At 32.2% G+C, this 17,810-nt stretch overlaps 1 protein-coding gene across 3 annotated transcripts in view; it reads left to right on the plus strand.

Moving 5' to 3' along the window:
- CDK17 (cyclin dependent kinase 17) overlaps nucleotides 1–17,810 on the plus strand; it is an 89,800-nt gene that overhangs the window by 60,305 nt on the left and 11,685 nt on the right. For all 3 annotated transcript variants that reach the window (XM_045553188.1, XM_045553186.1, XM_045553187.1), the window contains exons 5-10: nucleotides 1,395–1,520; nucleotides 10,553–10,609; nucleotides 11,735–11,849; nucleotides 12,555–12,649; nucleotides 12,881–12,943; nucleotides 15,192–15,315. In XM_045553188.1, coding sequence (XP_045409144.1) covers nucleotides 1,395–1,520; nucleotides 10,553–10,609; nucleotides 11,735–11,849; nucleotides 12,555–12,649; nucleotides 12,881–12,943; nucleotides 15,192–15,315 — 580 coding nt within the window. The remainder of the gene's footprint in view (nucleotides 1–1,394; nucleotides 1,521–10,552; nucleotides 10,610–11,734; nucleotides 11,850–12,554; nucleotides 12,650–12,880; nucleotides 12,944–15,191; nucleotides 15,316–17,810) is intronic.

Here is a 17,810-nt window from a genome sequence, read left to right on the forward strand (position 1 = left end):
TATCACATATATGTTACTTCTCCATGTAAAGGAATGTAAGAATTCATTTCCTTTTCTTTATTAATATTATGTTATAACCTTGAGGACAGAAGTTGATTATGACTGTTACCATATCCGTACATAGTGTACATTAAAATAGTTTCCTGCAAAAAAATTAAACGTTTTAAAATAAAAGGACCAGTATTGTTACTTTTTTCAGTGCTGTTGAGACAATGATGATCAGCTTGGTTGATTACATTTTTATTATTAAAGATTGCTTTTGAATCAGTTAAGGAAAATAATATCAGTTTTCTAAATGATAAATTAGCATTTTTCGGTGCTTGAAATCAACTTGATATTTATTTTTATAACTAAATTTCATCACAATAATAATAATATTCCTTACTTTTCTTATATATATATGATTTTCTGTATCTTATGTTTAAAAGTTTTATTTAGTATTGGAGCTATATCTGGATTTTCTCATTCTTCATTGAGCTATAATTTGTTTTTTTCTCCCCAAAGGTGACACACTTTGTATTCTTTTTATAGTATATTTTAATATTTGAAAAGACTTCCTTTCTCCCTTTCCTATCCACACCTGTATATTCTTATTTATTTTAGAATGTTTTTGGATACTTTCTTCTGTTTATTCTAGATAAACTTTAGACATTTTATTTTGTCTCAAGAATAATCTTATTGGGATTTGATTATGATTATGTAAAATATAAAATTAATATGGGGAGCACCAGTATCTCTTCATTATTTAACTTAACCATTTGGGAACATCGTATATTTCTATATTTAAGACATATCTGTGGGTAAATATTTACATAGTTCCTATATATCTCTATTCTGTTTCATAGTTTGTTTTCTATTATGAATAGGAGGGATTTCTTTATATAGGATTTATATTTCTTGATATGATGATGTAGGGAAGATACCCTTTTAAGTTTCTCCCAGCTTATGTTCTATAATTAAATAAAATAGAAATACCATTAACATAGCAATAATAAAATATTTTAATTTTGTTTCATCATGTTGCATACAAAATCATACAGTATCTGCTTGGTTAGTTATTTAAACTGATCACATTTTGTGGTAGTCTTTGCCTATTCCTACTATATGGTATAAGAATTTCAAAGTAAATTCCAAGTTGAATTTATCGATAAAAGGACTGAGAAATAACTGGGGTTGCAAAGTACCATATCTGTAAAACTTCATTGTATACCTTTACTTCCAGTAAATATTTTTGTCTTGAGTATATTATATATAATCAATGTAGATAACTTTGCAGCTGCAATAAGACTTTACAGTTACTGATCACTAAGAAATAATATATTAGAGCCTGTGAATTAAAAGTCAAATGCCTTTGTCTTTTCTATTTTTGATTACCTCCTTTTTTTCCTTTTAAGGATTTAAATAAGCGGTTATCCCTGCCTGCGGATATCAGAATACCTGATGGTTATCTCGAAAAGTTGCAGATAAACAGTCCACCATTTGATCAACCAATGAGTCGAAGGTCTCGTAGAGCTTCCTTAGTAAGTTTTTGGTCTCCTGTACCTACACCATCAGATCTGCTTATTTGATTTTCTGAGTGTAAACATTTTAAAGTAATTTTTATATTTTTAAATAGCTAAATTTTATTATATTGCTTTTATCATTTTTCATTCATAACTGTTTATTGGGCTCCTTAAGATGCATCCAATAAGATGCTTGCTGAAATAAGATTTAAGCTAAGTTATATTTTATTTTTGGTAAATTGTATTGATGTATGCTAGATGTACAGAATACATGCTGGATCTATAAATGTCTACTAGATATGTACTAGGTGTATAAACATATATATTAATACATATTAGATACACAGAGAAGTGCACAAACCATAATTGTACGGCTTAATGAATTCTTGCAATGTTAGTGGACCTGTATAATTAGTACCTAGATTAATAAAAGAAAATTTCATAATTCCAGAAACCCTCTTTTGCTCCCTTTCTCATCACTTAATGCCTCCTCTTTCCTCAACTGTAGCCATAATCCCTGCCTTCTAATGCTAAAAATTAGTTTTAACCACGTGTGTCACACTGTTGTGATTATATTGTTTTTATAGTATGTTTTAATATCTGGGCCTTTTTAAATCCTCATTTGCATACATGTTCTTACTTATTTTTTAAATATATTAAAGTACATTTTCTACAAATACATAGACAGGTATATTTACACAAAGTTTATTATACAACGTGGATCCCAGTAAGTATGGAAGTATATAATATTTATTATTTTTGTGGTTGGCTTCTTTTGCTCAGTGTTATGTTTGTGAGTTTCATCTATGCCATTTTATGCAGTTATAGTTGATTTATTTTCATTGTCACATGGTGTTTCATTTATGAAAAAGTCCTAGGCTTTATCCATTCTCTTCTTGTTGAGCATTCTGGTTGTTTTCAGGTTTTGACTATTACCAAATAACACTTCTGTCACCATTCCTATGCATGTTTTTTGGTTGTCTTATGTAAGCATTTCCATTGAGTGCATACCTAGGAGTATAATTGTTGAACCATATTATATGCATATGTTCAGCTTTCCTAGATACTGTCAAAACAGTTTTCCAAAGTGGTTATACCAATTTATACTTGCATCACTAGTATGTAATAGTTCTGGTTGCTCTTTCTGCCGATTTTTTATATTGTCTTTTTAAAATTATTTTAACTTTTCTGGTGATTAGGTAGTGATCCCTCATTGTTTTATTTTGCATTTTAACCTTTTTATACGTTCATCGCTCATTTAGATATTCTCTTTTGTGAATTAACTACCCAAGTTTATTGTTCCTTTTCTATTGGGTTTTCTGCCTTTTTCTTATTGATTTACGGAAATTCTTTATACATTCTGTATAAAGGACTTTTGTCAGTTTTATGTCCTGCAAGTATGTCTCCCAGTATGTTACAATTGACCCAGCACTGTTTATTGAAAGGACAACTTTCCGTGTTAAAGTATCACCTTTGACATAAATTCAGGTGATTGTAAATATTGTGGGGATCTCTTTTGGATGACTATATATTGTCCTATTGTAGAGATACATATAAAGTAAAATGGGACAACAAAACAGAGGCAGAAAGTAAAATGTCTTTGTCAATCACAAGCTTACAGAGAAGGTAGCACTTAAACTTGCCCTAGAAGGATGAGTAGGGATTTGTTAGGTTGAAAGTAGTCAATGAATGAAGGGTATTCTAAGCAGAGGAAACTTCATGTACTAAATTCCAGAGGTATGAATGTATATGTTATGTTGGGGAAATTCAAAGTTAATATAAAGGGTAAATATGGGATAACATTAAAAAAATAGAGCCTAAAAGGATAGGATGGATCCAGAATGTAAAAAGCTTTAGATGTCAGGCCAAGGAGTCTGGACTTTATCCCATGTGATGAGACAACATCAAAGACATTTATTTAAACAAAGTCGCATTTTTGTTTCATAGCAGTAGCTTCAGGAAAAGTGTAAACAATGAATTAGAGGGAGAAAAAGATTAGAGGCAGGTAGGAATTTATTGAAAATTAGGGATAATGTGGCAGTCGTGTGGAAATAGAAGTAGAACATAGGTCGTAGGGACCATGAAGACATAAAATAGACAGAACCTGGTACCCAGCTGGGCTTTGTGTCTGAGGGAGGAGAAATTGATTATGACTCCTGGATTGCCAGTAGTTATTTTATCTCCTTTTTATGTATTATATCATGGAATTTTTTTATTTACCAAAAACTTCTATTTTTGTTAGATATTCTAAAAAATAGAATAACTTCATGCTGTGTATACTGTGAGCACATTGTTATTTGACATTCACCAATATGTAATATGGTGAAAGTGTAATACAGACTTGACGTTGATTCAGATTTATGGTCATAATTTTGTGTCACTGCTTAAGATGTTTTTATTGGAGTAATTTTGTCATTTGTGTCTAGTGAAATTTTTCTTTGGCTATCGATTTTTAACAAAGATTGGTACTTAGGATAAATTTTGAAGTTATATATGTTCCAATTGGGAGTAAAAGTATGATTAATCACCATGGGATTTTTAAGCCTATTAAGAGCTGTCTTGCAAAGTGTGTGTGAAATTAAGAAAAACAGTGCCCTCTGATGAAAAGTGATTGGAATTTTTATTATGGTTAAGTGTTCCTACCCATCTCCCTTTTGTTTTTTGATTCTGAAATGGCTTATACATTTCAGATTAATCATGCCAGCTGTGTTTTGGTTTCTGTCAATGCATCTCTTTCATTATTCATCTACCTCACTAAAGCACATTTTAAAAATACATTAGAAAATTATTTTTCAAAATGAAAATCTGAGACTGGGTGCGGTGGCTCATGCCTGTAATCCTAGTACTCTGGGAGGCCAAGGTGGGAGGATCACTTAGCTTAGAAGTTTGAGACCAGCCTGAGTAAGAGTGAGCCCCCATCTTTTTACAAAAAGTAGAAAAATTAGCTGGGCATGGTGGTGTGCACCTCTAGTCCCAGCTGCTTGGGAGGCTGAGACAGGAGGATTGCTTGAGCCCAGGAATTCGAAGTTTCAGTAAACTAGGATGACGCCATTGCACTCTAGCCAGGGCAACAGAGCAAGACTCTGTCTCCAAAAAATAAAAAAAGAAAAGAAAATCTGTACCCTAGGTTTATGTTATATTTGAACATAGGCAGTGGAAGTGGGCACGTAAAGGTTAAGAGATGGATGGAAAGGAATTGGGAAAAGAAACTCATTTTTCACATGTATTAGAATTCATGTTTCCATAGATAATATATTCCTTTGTAAACTTGACAAATTTTTTTTCAAGGAGGTCAGTTCTTCAATATAAACATCTGAACCCTAGGTTTATGTATAAAGGAGAAGGGTAAAGATTAGGGATGGATGGAAAGGAGATGAGGAGAGAGAAATATTCTTTACATGTGTTAGAGTTAATGTTTCTGTGTATATTATATCCTTTTTCTAAAAAACAAAATATATTTTCAAGGTGAGATGTACAATTTAGCCATGTTTTAGAAAGTATAAAACTTTCAGTGTGTTGTTTTCACATTTCCTAATAGCAATATATAAGTAGAAGTAGAACAAATACCATAGAACATTTGGTTGAGTGGGAATTAAGAAACAAGCCACAGAATTCATTTTTGCTGGAAAAAGTCATACAGATCTATAAATTTGTGACCACCAACCTCAAATGGACCCTCAGTATTGCCTGTGTACCACACTGTCAACTCTTCCTCCCTCACTTTAAACAGATGATCTCTTTTCCTACATGATTAAAAAAGAGAGTGGCCATTAACCAGAAACTCTCTCATTTTCTGAACAATAGACATGCAAATCTACCTACATCTATATTCGTTCTGTTCTTTCACTCTTTTAATATTCAGGAGTTGTCCTTCTTCATACCCCATGTTTTCAGGGTGCTTAGAATATCCGTTATCCATATAAACCGAACATGTATTCAGTCTCCCCCCCCCCTTTTTTTTTTGAGACAGAGTCTCACTCTGTTGCCCAGGCTAGAGTGCCATGGTGTCAGCCTAGCTCACAGCAACCTCAAACTCCTGGGCTCAAGCGATCCTGCTGCCTCAGCCTCCTGAGTAGCTGAGACTACAGGCATGTGCCACCATGCCCGGCTAATTTTTTCTATGTATATTTTTAGTTGTCCATATAATTTCTTTCTATTTTTAGTAGAGACGGGGTCTCACTGTTGCTCAGGCTGGTCTTGAACTCCTGAACTCCTGACCTCTTGCGATCCTCCCCCCTCGGCCTCCTAGAGTGCTAGGATTACAGGCGTGAGCCACCAAGCCTGGCCCAGTCTCCCTTTCTTAAGTTAATCCTTCCCATTGAGTTTTTATTTAAATAAACTCTTAATTTTAGTTTTAGATGTACAGAAGAACTACAAAGATAATATGAGAGTTCCCATCTACCACATACCTAGTTATACTCCTATTACTAACATTCTATACACTTGTCAGCTAAGGAAACAACATCAGTATATTACTATTAACTAAACTGCACACTTTATTCAGATTTCACTAGTTTTCTGCTAATGTCCTTTTTCTGTCTCGGGATCCCATCCAGGACATCACATTACATTTAGTCATCATAACTCTTGTTAAAAAGATTGGTTATTGGATTTGTGAAGTGCTATTTAATATTCCTTTATGATTGATAAGAAATGAAGTATTCTAACTCTTCACATATCAACATTTAGTTAAATATTAGAGTAATGGGAAAGCCTATCTGCAGATAGGATTCATCAGAGTTTCATTGCACTTATGATGGTATACCCAGTGGAAGTTTTGTGAGACTGTTAAGTTCTCATTCATCAGAATGAAAGTTATCTGTATATAAAAATTTGTCTCATTACATTAAAATTATAGGTTATATATATTTTAAGAGTCTACTGCTTCTTAATGACCATTTGGATTTTTCATTCCTGGTTTTACCAATATAGATCATATGTAGCCCTTTCTTATTTCTAAGAGTAGGTAAGAAAATATAGTCTCAAGACTTGATGTCTCTCAGAAATATATTATGTACAGCATTAAGGTGGTATCATGATGATGTTAACAGCAATTTTTGTAAGACAAAATGACCAAGTAGAATAGAAGTTCTCAATCTTTTTCCTGCCCCTCACCCCCATAGCTAAGGGCTAAAACACATTTCTATCAGTAACTCAGTAATTCTCACAGGGAGGGAAATAGGTATTTGAAAAACTTACCTCTGCCCCCATTGTTTCTTTTGTACATGCTTACTCTTAAAATGACACCTATAGAGCCTCTGCACATACAATAGTCCACCCTTATCTGCAGTTTGGCTTTCCAGGGTTTCAGTTACCCACTACTGCAGTCCGAAAATAGGTCAATACAGTACAATAAGATATTTAGAGAGAGAGACCATAATTCACATAACTTTTATTAAAGTATATTACTATAGTTCTATTTTATTATTAGTTGTTAATATTATTGTTAATCTTTTACTATGCCTAATTTATAAGTTAAACTTTATCCTGGGTATGTATGTATAAGAAAATACATAGTATATATTGGGTTCAGTACTATTTGTGATTTCAGATATCCATTGGGGATCTTGGAATGTATCTGATGGATAAGGGGCAGCATCTCCAGCATGTTAAAACATCTTTCCAACTGTGATGTAGTAATTATGTTGCTAGATCCAAAGTAAATGTAAAATTTCCCATAATGCTTGGTGCTGCCTAGACACTGAATTATAGGAAGACTATTATAGGGTATATACATATATATTTTAAATTTTCTCATGCTTATGCTGTAAGAGCCATCTGAATAGGAATTTGCTTGGGTCTGCCAAAAGTGAAGAATTTTCTTTTAACAATGAAGTATCAGAAAAAATTAGTCTGGCGAGCAGAATTAAGGGAGTTTTTTTATATTATGTTAAAATTTATTGTGCCATTTTTGTAGCTATTATTTCTGTTTTTTATGAAACTTTTTAAAAATATTCTAAAATCTAGGGTGGAACTTAATCTAGATTGTGAACTCATAAAAGCAGGAATCATATCTGTCTTCTTCACTGTCTCCCTATCACCTAACATTGTACTGGGTAAATGTTGAATAAATGAGCTTTGTCCTCTGTCCTCTGAATAATTTCTGTAGGAGAGCATGTCAACAAGCTAGTCATTATATCTATTGTTAATCTTGTCGTGTTCAGCAGATAAAAATGCAAGCAAAATTTTCCAAAAATTCATTTAAAGATTCAGTAAGTTAGTCTTTGGATGTATAAATCCTTAAGGTTAGAAATTATTAAAATACAAGGTAGGGTGGGTATGCTTTAACTCTTTGAATTAGGATCTGACAGACAATTCACTTGTGTAACTGTGGCTTTGTCTGAATTCTCTGTCTACATGAGTGGAATTCAGTAGTGCTGTTTGTTTTATAGACTAATTATTCAAATTTAAATTTAACTTCATAATTATGGTATAATATTTCTTTTCCTTTATGAAAAACCGACTTTCAGCATATTCTAATGATGTCACTAAATTTCATTCTCTGAAGAGTGATTCTCTGTAATATTAAATTTTAGATTGCATACCTTATAGTTTATTCCTTGTGTGCCTTATGTGCTATAGAAATCTCCAAAACATTTTTGTCTTTACAGTCTTTAATTTGTAATACACTTACATAATCTTTAAAGCAAACTTCAACATTTGTCATAGTCACCATTGGACCAAAGTGTTTTTAATGTTGTAAGGGCATACAAGTATTCATTTATTTAAGATAAAAGGATGAATAAGAAAATTTCCCTATTGCTGAGAAGAAAAAGTTCCTAGCTTATAGTCATTTTCCCATGTGCTTCTCATTGTTATAGATGATAACATTTTTAATATTTTTTCATGGATATTCATTATTTTGTTCAGACTGGTTTCCATTTATTCTCAATATAGTGTTTTTTCTTCCATAAAAGATGATAACAAGTGTTAAAATTTGTGGTAAAAATGCAGTAGTTCTGTATTTGTGAATTTAAGCACCTGAATTCCAGAGATAGGTATAAGAAAATAAAGACATTCTATTAATTTCTGTGATCTTGGCAGTTAGCCTATTCTTGAAGTAAGTGATTTAAGGTCATATGTAAATGGGCTATACAAAACATACATAAACTAAAAGATAATTCAGAATCAGGCTGTCATGTACCAGATAGTGGACTGTTTGCCACATTGTCCATACTGAAATTAAAAACATCACTTGTATTTGGAAAGTGTTATCTGTTACGGTTTTACTTCATTATTTTGCATAGTTATTGTTAGTAGAAAACAAAATCTTAATGCTGAGTCATATACAAGACAATACATGGGTGAATGGTATATGATGGTTCTAAAACTTCATTTTTTAAATTTAATGTTTTTATGAAAAATACCATATATAGAAAAAAGTCATAAAGAATGCAAAAAGAAATAATTTTTCAGTCATTCAGTAATACCTGTGACCAAAGTTTTAATTAGTTTACCAAAATTGAATTCAGTACTTACTGGATGTGCAGTTTCCACATGGCTTTTAACATTGATATATATCATTGTAACAAAAGGATAAAAATTCTTTTGAGGGATCTCTGCTACTTTTGGCCATTAAGCTTTGGACAGTTTATCCTATTGTCCAAAGTGGGGAGTGATGCCAAGTCTAATCATCAAGGATCATTTTAATTTTATTCAACAGCTCCAGAAAAATTGCATCTTTGGACCTTGACTAAAACTTAGTATTTAATCATCCAGCATAATTTTTACACTTTTGAGAACTGAAGTTAGGTATAACAGAACATTTTTTCCTTTCACTAGCTTTTTATTTAAGAGCGTTGGCACCATTATAATTGTAAGCAAGAAGCCAATCTTTTCTTTAGATTATTACTACTTTTTCAACTAACTACACAGGGATAGTAGCAATTTTATTCGTCTCCTCTGTTTTACTTTTTTCTGTTTCTACTCTCAGTCGTTAACTTTCAGTCTATCTAAGAATTTTTTTCCCTAAATCTTTTATTAAGATTTTTTGTTTTGTTTCTTTTTTTGTTTTAAAATATTGGGTTTCTGTTACATATTTAGTTGTATTCCATCTACCCCATTTATCATCTCCAAACAAAATAAGCAAGCTCTTAAGATTTAGAGCAAAGGTTTTGAGAACTCACTTTTAAAGCTTTTCTTCCCCCCCTGTGGCCAGAATTAAATTTTCATTGCTGCTTCTTACATCGTTTGTCATTTGCTGATCCATAGTAGAGTGTCATTTTCACTTGTCTTTTTCATTATATTTGGATTGGAAAACCCAGAACAAATAGTAATTTGTGTTTGTAGGTCTCTCTAAGAAATTCAAAAATCATGAAGGAAAATATGTAGGAAAATTATTTATTTTGTAATTTTGTTGAAAAGAAAATCCCAAGTAGCCATACTTTATAAGATTCTTTAGTATCTTAAAATCTCTAGGTCTTAAAATAAAACAAAACGTTTTTCTTTCTTTTTTTTTTTTTTGAGACAGAGTCTCACTCTGTTGCCCGGGCTAGAGTGAGTGCCGTGGCGTCAGCCTAGCTCACAGCAACCTCAAACTCCTGGGCTCAAGCGATCCTACTGCCTCAGCCTCCCAAGTAGCTGGGACTACAGGCATGCGCCAACCGTGCCCAGCTAATTTTTTTCTATATATATTTTTAGTTGGCCAGATAATTTCTTTCTATTTTTTTTTTTTTAATAGAGACGGGGTCTTGCTCAGGCTGGTCTCGAACTCCTGACCTCAGGTGATCCACCTGCCTCGGCCTCCCAGAGGGCTAGGATTACAGGCGTGAGCCACTGCGCCCGGCCAACAAAATGTTTTTCAAAACAGAATGTTAACTGATCTATATGATAGGTTGACAGTTTTAATTGTGAACTTTGATATTTTTTGAACTTTTGAATGTTAGGACATTGGGTGTATTTTAAAACTCGACAGATATCAACAACTTGATTATGGTCAGATTTTTCTATTCTTAGACACTCTTTAGTGTAGGAGAGTTTCCAAAGTTGGGGAAGAGATGAATTTTTTAATTTTAAGAATAAATACTAAGTTTATAATTGTTTGTTTTCAGTCAGAAATTGGGTTTGGGAAAATGGAAACCTACATCAAATTGGAAAAGCTTGGAGAGGTAAGTAAATATTTATTTAAAAAATGTAAGTCATCTCTTTTCTTGTTCATCATCTAAACTCCTCTCTACAGTTTTTGTTAAGCTGGGGGAAAAATGTAAACACAATTGTCTACAAGATTATATACTTGTTCTAAAAAGTCAATGGAGAGTTAGAAGGGCTAAAACCCTTCAATCCTTGAAATGATCCCATCAGTTTGAGAGGAAATGAGTATTTTTTATAGGCTTGTAATCTTTTATTGAAGCACAAAGTATTATGCTTTCTTGGTAACAATAGGCAACCAGTTGTCACTCAGCCTCATGGCAGTCTCCTGTCTGTGCTGTCAGATGGGAAATTGCATGAGTTCAAACCTGTGAAAAATCAAAATACTATCTTTAAAGATAAAAACACATTTCATTGAAGGTTAAGGAAATTCTTAAGACTTTGGTTTTTTTGAAGTTGCTACTAGTACTACTAATTTAGAAATGGCCTACCTCCCAGAGAAAGAAAGGGTGAAGAAAATAATAGAATTAATATGGAAGCCTTAAAGGGGTTTGAGGGCTATCCTGGCAATAATAGAAGAGATCTCCTGTAGAATATATTTATTTTTTAAAGGAGAGTTAATGTACGAAGATTGAAAAGTCTGGAAACATGGGTAAAAATTTTATGATTTAACAATCTGTTAATTATATTTTCAATTAATATGCTCAGTTAGAGTCCTTCAATCTCCATACCCCATTGCAGGTAAAGCAACTTTGATTTTAAAGCTATTAATCCAATTGTTAATCTGAAATAAAATACAAAAAATAAATTAAATATTCTATGTTTTCATACTTGTGAGGCACTCTGTAGTGTTACAAGAATGTGGAAGCTGTGTATAGGAACTGGAAGACCTTGTTTGTGTAAGAAAAACCAAGACTTTTTGTTCCTTCTCCACTCCCACTGCTTCACTTGACTAGCTTTAAGAAAAGTAAAGAAAAGAAAAAAGAAAACTCAACACTGATCATTGTAGATTTTTCTTTGCAAGATGGAATTTAACATATGCTTAGAAATTAGAAATTCAGTTAGAGCTCTTTATTGTACAGATGGTATTCGATGCGCTCTCATGATACTTTTGATGTGTCCTTTAAAAATATGTTTTATTATAGGGTACATATGCAACAGTATATAAAGGAAGAAGTAAATTGACAGAGAATTTGGTGGCATTAAAAGAGATCCGATTGGAACATGAAGAAGGTGCACCCTGCACAGCTATAAGAGAAGGTATAATATTTATACAGAACATTTTAAAACTAAAGCTGCAAAATAAGTGTTTATTTTTTATAAGTAAAAAGAACTCAGACACAGAAAGAATAGATGAGTAGAAGATATAATTAGACCTTTAAAAAGTTAATTTCTAAAACCAGAATATTCAAAAGAAAAGAATTCATTAATTATATTATTGTATAGCTTATAATGAAATATTATGAAGTCTTGAAAAATCACTGTCACCGACTAATATTTGACTTAGGGAAACGTTATATATGGATACAGGGAACATGGTAACTATAATTTGGCTGCTTAAACATAAATAAATAATGTGTAAACATATTTATATTATGATAACATTTTATAAAGAAAAGATGTATTATCCAGAAAATAGTTTGAAACAAATGATTAGTAATGTGGAGGGGAAAAAAAGGTACATTGCACTTTAGATTAATTCCAGAAGTCTCAAAAAGTTAAGATTTAAGAAAAAAAACAGAAGATGATGTAGAGAATGTTATGATATTGGGGACAATTTTAAGTATTGTAATATCAAACCCAGAACTACAAATGAAAAGAAAAAATTTATTCTGTTAAAATTTTTGCTACCAATCCCCTTGGTGGATGACTCATAAACCCAGTCAGTTTGTGTGTTAAACTTACTTCAGGTTTTGATAAAGACTGGCTACCACAGACTAATTGGCTTTCTTTTCTGTTTTGCAGTTTCACTATTAAAGGATCTAAAACATGCAAATATAGTAACCTTACATGACATTGTTCACACAGATAAATCTTTGACTCTGGTCTTTGAGTATCTGGTAAGCATTTCATAAAAATTCAGTATTTAATTTTATTTTAATAAAGCAGAAGCTTTTTGACAGCTCTAGGGACATTATTGTTTAGTTATTGGTATTTAATTAAATTATGTGTGTGGTGCGTCCATTATCTTTCCTTGAAGAACAACTTATTTTTAAAAATTAAATACTTTAAGTGAATCAGCCATGCATTCTGAAAACTATATATCACATACTAAAATGCTGTTTTTTCAGGATAAAGACCTAAAACAGTACATGGATGACTGTGGAAACATTATGAGTATGCATAATGTAAAGGTATGTGTTAGTGTGTTATTTTAAATTTTGCTTAAAGCATAGATGAGCTAGATTACTTAATGGAAGGGCCGGGTGTCACACCTGTAATCCTAGCCTCTGGGAGGCCGAGGTGGAAGAATCGATCGCTTGAGCTCAGGCATTCGAGACCAGCCTGAGCAAGAGTGAGACCCTGTCTCAAAAAAACAAACAAACAAATAGATTACTTAATGAAATATACCAGCCTCATAAGTATTCTTCAGGATTTTCTGTTTGGCATTTTAAGTAAGTTATTGTCGTCTGAACATACAGTCTTTATTCAGAATTTCTGTTCACTACACTATAGCTTTCTTAGGATCATACCTTTTTGGAGAACTATTTTAATCTTTTGACTTTTCCACTCATGTTACAACTGATTATTCTAGATATAAAATACATTTACAGGTATATTCTGCTTTGAAAAAAAAAAACCAGATGTTTAAAATAAATATAGGTGATGGGTGCATTTGGTGAAAGGCTTCCTTTACATGGCAAACTCACAACAACAACAGCTTTTCAGAGTACTAGTCTAATGAATAAGGCCAGGAACACGCAGATATTTGTGAACATGCTGGAAATACCAGTCTATGCTTTCAGGAGCAAAAGTAAGATAATTGATGTGTTTTCTTACTATAGCATGTCTAAGAATTCAAGTAATGCTAGGAAAGCTGTTCAGTACTAGATGAAACCCAAAAGCTATTAAATAAAAGCACTGGACATAGTTGTGTTCTTACAGTAGGTTTCTTTGACCTGAATGGTATACTCCAAATTTAGCAGAGATTTATTTATTCAAACTTACTCAACAGCTTATGAGAACCTATTCTGGAAATAGGCTGTCTCAGCTGGATGTTTGAGACATTTCTAATTCTGTAGATAGTAACTTTAAACTTACAGTTTTTTTTTAAATAGTAAATTTGGTGGCTATAAAGGAGAGCCAGTTTCTGTTACTAAAAGACAGCTCAGAACATATGGATAACACATGGCTAAGAATTTTAGAATAGAGCTTTAAATGTATCTCCGTATATATACTATGAGAATTGTTATTATATTTTACATTTTCTTTTGCAAGGTGTTGTGTCATTTGTATATCTTTCTGTTTGTGGTTTTTATTTTGTTTTCCTGCTTTTATAATGACAATAATTTGAAAAGAAAGTAAGTCCCTTAATTATCATAATTTGACAGAGGTTTGAGAAGTTTATCTTTAAAGCCAGCGCTACATGGCTTAAGTTGGAAAGCATTTTATCGTTTGCTTAAATTGCCTTTATGATTTCCAAACATAAAATGTAACAGGAATATATTAAAATAGTAATTTTTAGAGTTTTAAAAACATAATTATGTGGACTCTAGAGACCCTGCGGCTGAGAAATTCATTTGGGCCCATCATGCACCTGCCGCCTTGGCTTATTCTCAGTGTTCTGACGCTCTATTTTTCACCAGCAAATGAACTGAGGGTAAACTCTTGAATCCTCTCTACTTGAGTTTCTTTCTTTTTAACCCTAAAGGATCAAAGACCTTCTGTGTTTCATAACCCTCTTTCCTCCAAAATCCACAGTAAAAACTCTACCTTCACCTTATAGGAATTACATTTTTCAAAGAGTCATTCAGAGCACCATGGTGCTAATGCCCCTTGCTGAATCACAGCAGATTTTGAAGGCTGAGTAGGAGGTGCTGAAAGTAAAGTACCCAGGAGGTGGGTGATAGAAGCTGGTTTAGGTTATTTTTATAACAAGTAATTTGCCAGAGCTATGCAGCACCATTCTCTTTGATACCTCGGACTTTTCATAAAACCACCAATTCTGATACCTTATTTTTAAAGACAGTGCCCGAAATCAGGGTTTTTTGGGGGGTGAGTGGGAGAGGTTGCTTATTTGTTTTGCCAAAATTTCATGATCAGACTCTAAGCTTAATAGGCCTGTAAGTTTATGAAAATCTGTTTAAGTCATTTTCTATAATAAATGAACTATTACTGCTAAGATGAAGTGTCATATTATTTATGATATTTCTTTTCATAGATACTGTTAGATGAAAACAAGATGCTTCAAATAGAACAATAAACTGTAAAATTTAGAAACCAACTATATAAGGACAAGACATTGTACTTAAGGATGCGATTACTTTTTTTTTCTTTTACTATATTCTAGGCCAGTTGCTTTTCTGTTTATCATAATCTATGCTTATACCAGAGTATGTCTCATTATCTGTAAAACTAATTTTTATTTGTTTGTTTCTGTAGCTGTTTCTATACCAAATTCTACGTGGTTTGGCATATTGCCACAGAAGAAAGGTATTGCATCGAGACTTGAAACCACAGAACCTCCTCATTAATGAAAAAGGAGAATTAAAGCTAGCAGATTTTGGTATGGAATGTATGAGATATTTATAAATACTTCCAGGTGGCTAAATTTAAAAGAGCAACCACTGTCACAATGTGTCATTGCTTTTATGTGGGTTTAGAAATTTTCTCTGTAGCACACAGAATGAGATATTTGACAGAACTTTGGTGGGTGATTTAAATTGGTTATACTAAAAGGCATGGGTTCTCAGGAATGGTCCAAAGATCTGTAGGGCTCCTGAGGCCCTTTCAGGGAGTCTCCAAAGGCAAAACAGATTACCAAAATTATACTAACCATTATTTGCCATTTTTACCATGTTAATATATACACTGACGATCCAAAAGCTGTAAGGGGTAAAGCTGGTTCTTTAGTATAAACCAAGGCAGTGTCACCAAAGTGTATCATTGTATTCTTACCTTTACACACTTAAAGGGAAAAAAGTGTCAGTTACACTTAAAAAGGTGTTTGATGAAGCAGTATAATTTATTAATTTATTAAATCTCCATCCTTGAGTACATTTCTTTTTAATATTTTGTGTCATGAAGTGGGAAGTGTACATAAAACACATTTGCTGCACACAGAAATACTATGGTTGTCACAAGGAAAAGTGCTTATGTGATGGTGTGCAAGCCCTTTTTTTCTCAAGGAATACCATTTTTACTTGAAAGAAATGACTGGCAAACAAACTGTGGTTATTCATACTTAGGTATTTGGCAGACATTTCTTAAAAATGAATGAAGTAAACCTATCATTTCAAGGAAATCAACTGAAAGTATTTTCAAGTTTTCAAGCAAAAATTAGATTTTGGAAACTTGGATCTGCTGTCTTGAGTTTGGTAGGTTTCCAGTACTTGAGACTTCTGATGAGATGGATGGTGATATTAACAAATAAGATTTTTTGATATGCCAAAGAAGTGTATAAATATTTGGAATGTATAAATCAGAGAACCATTATTTGACCAATGCATAGTATTACAGAATCACTCATGGGTAAAAAAATCCATTTAAAGCACAAGATAGACCAATTAATTTTAATGTAACAGAAGTATGAAAAGTTCATTGATATACTTTCAGTTACCTCATAACTTTAAAGAAACAACTTACTTTCTAGTTCTTATGTAGTACCAAAAAAGACTATCCACAATTATCAGAAAAGGCTATTAAAATACTCCTCCTCTTCCTAACTTCATATCTTTGTGAGATCTAATTTTTTTCATGTATGTATATATATTGTGATATGTATGTTTGGTATAGTGTGATATATAGCAAAGCAATATATCAACAGATTAAATGCAAAAGCAGATATGAAATTCAGCTGTCTTTTAAAATAGACTTTAAAGAGATTTATAAAAATGTAAAACAGGGCCATTCTTCCTAATTTTTGGTTTGTTTTAGAAAAAACATTTTTCATAAAAATATTATTCATGCTACATATATTGAGTTGTGTTTTAATGAGTAAATAAATATTTAAAATTTTTCTCGGTTTTAATTTCTAACATGGCAAATATTGGTAAAACCTACACAAATAAAAGCTCTTTGGGTTCTTGATAATTTTTAAGCATATAAAATGTGTTCTGAGACCAAAGAGTTTAGAAGCCACTACTGAAAGGAGCTCCCTATCTGCCACCATGACTCTGTGTTTATTATATACTCAATAGTTTAATCGACACTATTTATCTGTATTTCATTGGCTAATCTAATTTTAAGGGATTTGAAAGTTAAATGTTATTTTTGCATCTATGAGGTATAAACTTTTTCATACTGAAGGAACTTTTTAGAGTAGCTTTGAATTTTTTTGTATTCTACATTTTGAGAGTTGGAATACTCTAGTAGAACTTAGTTTTTAAAAGTCCGTACAGTTTTCCACAATTAGCATTTTCATAAATGATTATGATAGTTTTACTTTTGGTGTATTTCATTAAATTTGATAAATATGAGTGTTTCAAGGATTATTGTTCACTCTTATTAAATGGTGAATTTGTTCTGAAATTCCTGTACATTTGGCTCATTTAATACTTTTGCTGTTTGTTTGAAAGGTAAGTTACTATTTTATTTCCTTCCTTAAAAAAGAAATGAGTGGGCCATATGTGTTTGAACAAGAAATTACAAGCTATTTGCATATGCTTATGTAGATTATAAAGTTTCTTCTTCAGCATAGTTTATGTTGCTAACTTTCCCTTCTAATTGTTATATATTCTCTCTCTCTCTCTCCATCTCTCTCGCTCGCTCGCTCAATGAATGCCAATGATAGTGAAACCTTGCTTGGACATTAGAAATGCAAAAGGAATGTCAAGGGCCATCAAATATCTACTTTTATTGGGAAATACTCTAAGTGCTTTAAATTTTGCTTCTAACCTCTACAAAACAAGCCATGTAAATTTTATCTTCTCATAGGCCAGCAAGAAACTGATTACTACATGAGAGAGTATAGTCAACTTTGCTTCTATCACTTTATTTATTTATTTATTTATTTATTTATTTATTTATTTATTTATTTATTTGTTGGTTGCATAGTGAATA

The sequence above is a fragment of the Lemur catta genome, chromosome 6 (assembly GCF_020740605.2).
Source record: "Lemur catta isolate mLemCat1 chromosome 6, mLemCat1.pri, whole genome shotgun sequence".
Lineage (NCBI taxonomy): Eukaryota > Metazoa > Chordata > Mammalia > Primates > Lemuridae > Lemur > Lemur catta.